Source organism: Silene latifolia, chromosome 6, assembly GCF_048544455.1.
Source record: "Silene latifolia isolate original U9 population chromosome 6, ASM4854445v1, whole genome shotgun sequence".
In the NCBI taxonomy this organism is placed as follows: Eukaryota; Viridiplantae; Streptophyta; class Magnoliopsida; order Caryophyllales; family Caryophyllaceae; genus Silene; species Silene latifolia.
In genome coordinates, this window is record NC_133531.1 from 16,881,652 (window position 1) to 16,883,474 (window position 1,823).

Genomic DNA, 1,823 nt, shown 5'->3' on the forward strand with positions numbered 1-1,823 from the left:
TTTTAATCAGTCATTCCGAATCTCTAGCCATAAGCCAATCCCTAAAATTCCTGGAACGATGAATTACTACTGTGAACATATAAGAGAAATCACTTTGCAATTCGCGAGGATTTAAGGGCATCTATCCGCGTCGATAGCCAGGATTTAAATGCACATCGTTTACTTCTACCCTACTGTTTCCCCTGTCAAGCTGGTAGGTAATGTATGCAACTAATGCATCCATCATCATATAACAGCAGCTAAACAGCAACAATATGCTAGGAATAGATAATATATTGTTCTAGCTAATCAGACAGCAAAAAGAATTCAGTAGCGACTCGCATATCCTTCAGTTATCTGCGAATGGCTCTTATTTATGGTATCGTGTGCCTCCTCTCGCACCACAAAACAGAGAAACAAAATCAATCAATCAATCAACAGCAAAATGGACATTAAAACTAAAGTAGAGCAATAATATGCAACGAATAATAGTATGTCTGGCAAATCTAACAGTAAAGGGAACAAGAAGCGATTCAGTACATATCAGCTTTTAACTAAGACAGGATCTCGTACTCATCGCAAACACTCTATATCTGTTAGACAACAATAGGATACAAGAAGGATAATAAACACTTTCCAAGCCAAAACAGAAATAATTATAACAAAGCAAAATCCATCCACCATACTTTGAACTTAAGAGTCCTAATTTTGAAGACGATAAAGTATCACGCATCACTCAAGCAAAACAGCGAGGGTCTCCTCACCATCATCCACAACAGTTGGTTCACATTTACTTTGATTGGTTCTGTATCCATTGCACAATGCCAAGCTCTCAAAATACGTAGTCACGTCTACATCATGGCTTATAGATTGTCCACGCTCCCGCACTTGACAAGTACGAATATTATAAGACTTCGTCCCATAAATGAGATAGCCACCATCACCCTCAAAATACGATACCCTTTGTGTCGTTGATCCCATATAGTCGAACAAATCAAAAGCATCACTACTCGAACGACCTGAAAACCATAGGGTCCACTCTCTCCTTCCGTTCTCCTGTTTCAACACCCATATTTTGAAACTAACCGGAGAAATACAGAAAAACGCTAGTGAGTCCCCTAGAAGAAAGAGAGACCCTGAAGTAGTATCTGTATCATCCAACGCAGCTGGCAGATCCAAAAATGTGAATTTTTCCGAATCAAAATCAAGGGAAACAAGATGAGTCGGATAATCAAATTGACTACCAGTATCATCATATAGATCATTTCCAAGCCAGTGCGCTGCCCCCTCACAGAAATAATAAGGCCCAAACAAATGCTTAAACGATGAATAGTCGATATTGAGCCCATTATCCCTCACAGCCCATTGTGGATCATTGAGTGTGTAAACCACAACACGCATATCTGGAACCTCGATACCTAGAGATTGTCTAAATGCGATTGCAATGATTTTATAATCCTCACTACGAGTGGCGAAACCAAGAACAAAGATAGGCGTATAGCCGTCACAAGGAAGTAGGGGACAAGGGGGAAGTAGCAACGATTTTCCAACACAAGGATTATATAATTTCATTTCTTTATATAAAAAGTTTTGAGAGCGGTTAATTAAAATCAAAGAATGACATGTTCCAATAAGATCATACTTTTCAGTAGTATTAAAAATGTTAGCGATAGTTTGAAGAGTTCCAGCCTCACGAACTGTCAACAAGCATCCTCCATATCGAGTCGATCCTAATCTCTCTAGGGATAATAACTTACCCGAATTCCATTTTGTAGGGGATTTTTGTAGGGTAATATATTTGACCACACACACAATAATAAAGACAAGAATAACAGGGACACAAA

The 1,823-nt window shown here is 38.8% G+C and overlaps 1 protein-coding gene across 1 annotated transcript; it reads right to left on the bottom strand.

Moving 5' to 3' along the window:
* Nucleotides 1–711: 711 nt before the first annotated feature.
* LOC141587624 (uncharacterized) lies at nt 712–1,551 on the bottom strand. The gene has a single exon (XM_074409100.1). It carries the CDS (start codon nt 1,549–1,551, stop codon nt 712–714), a length of 840 nt encoding a protein of 279 aa, XP_074265201.1.
* Between the last annotated feature and the right edge of the window lie 272 nt (nt 1,552–1,823).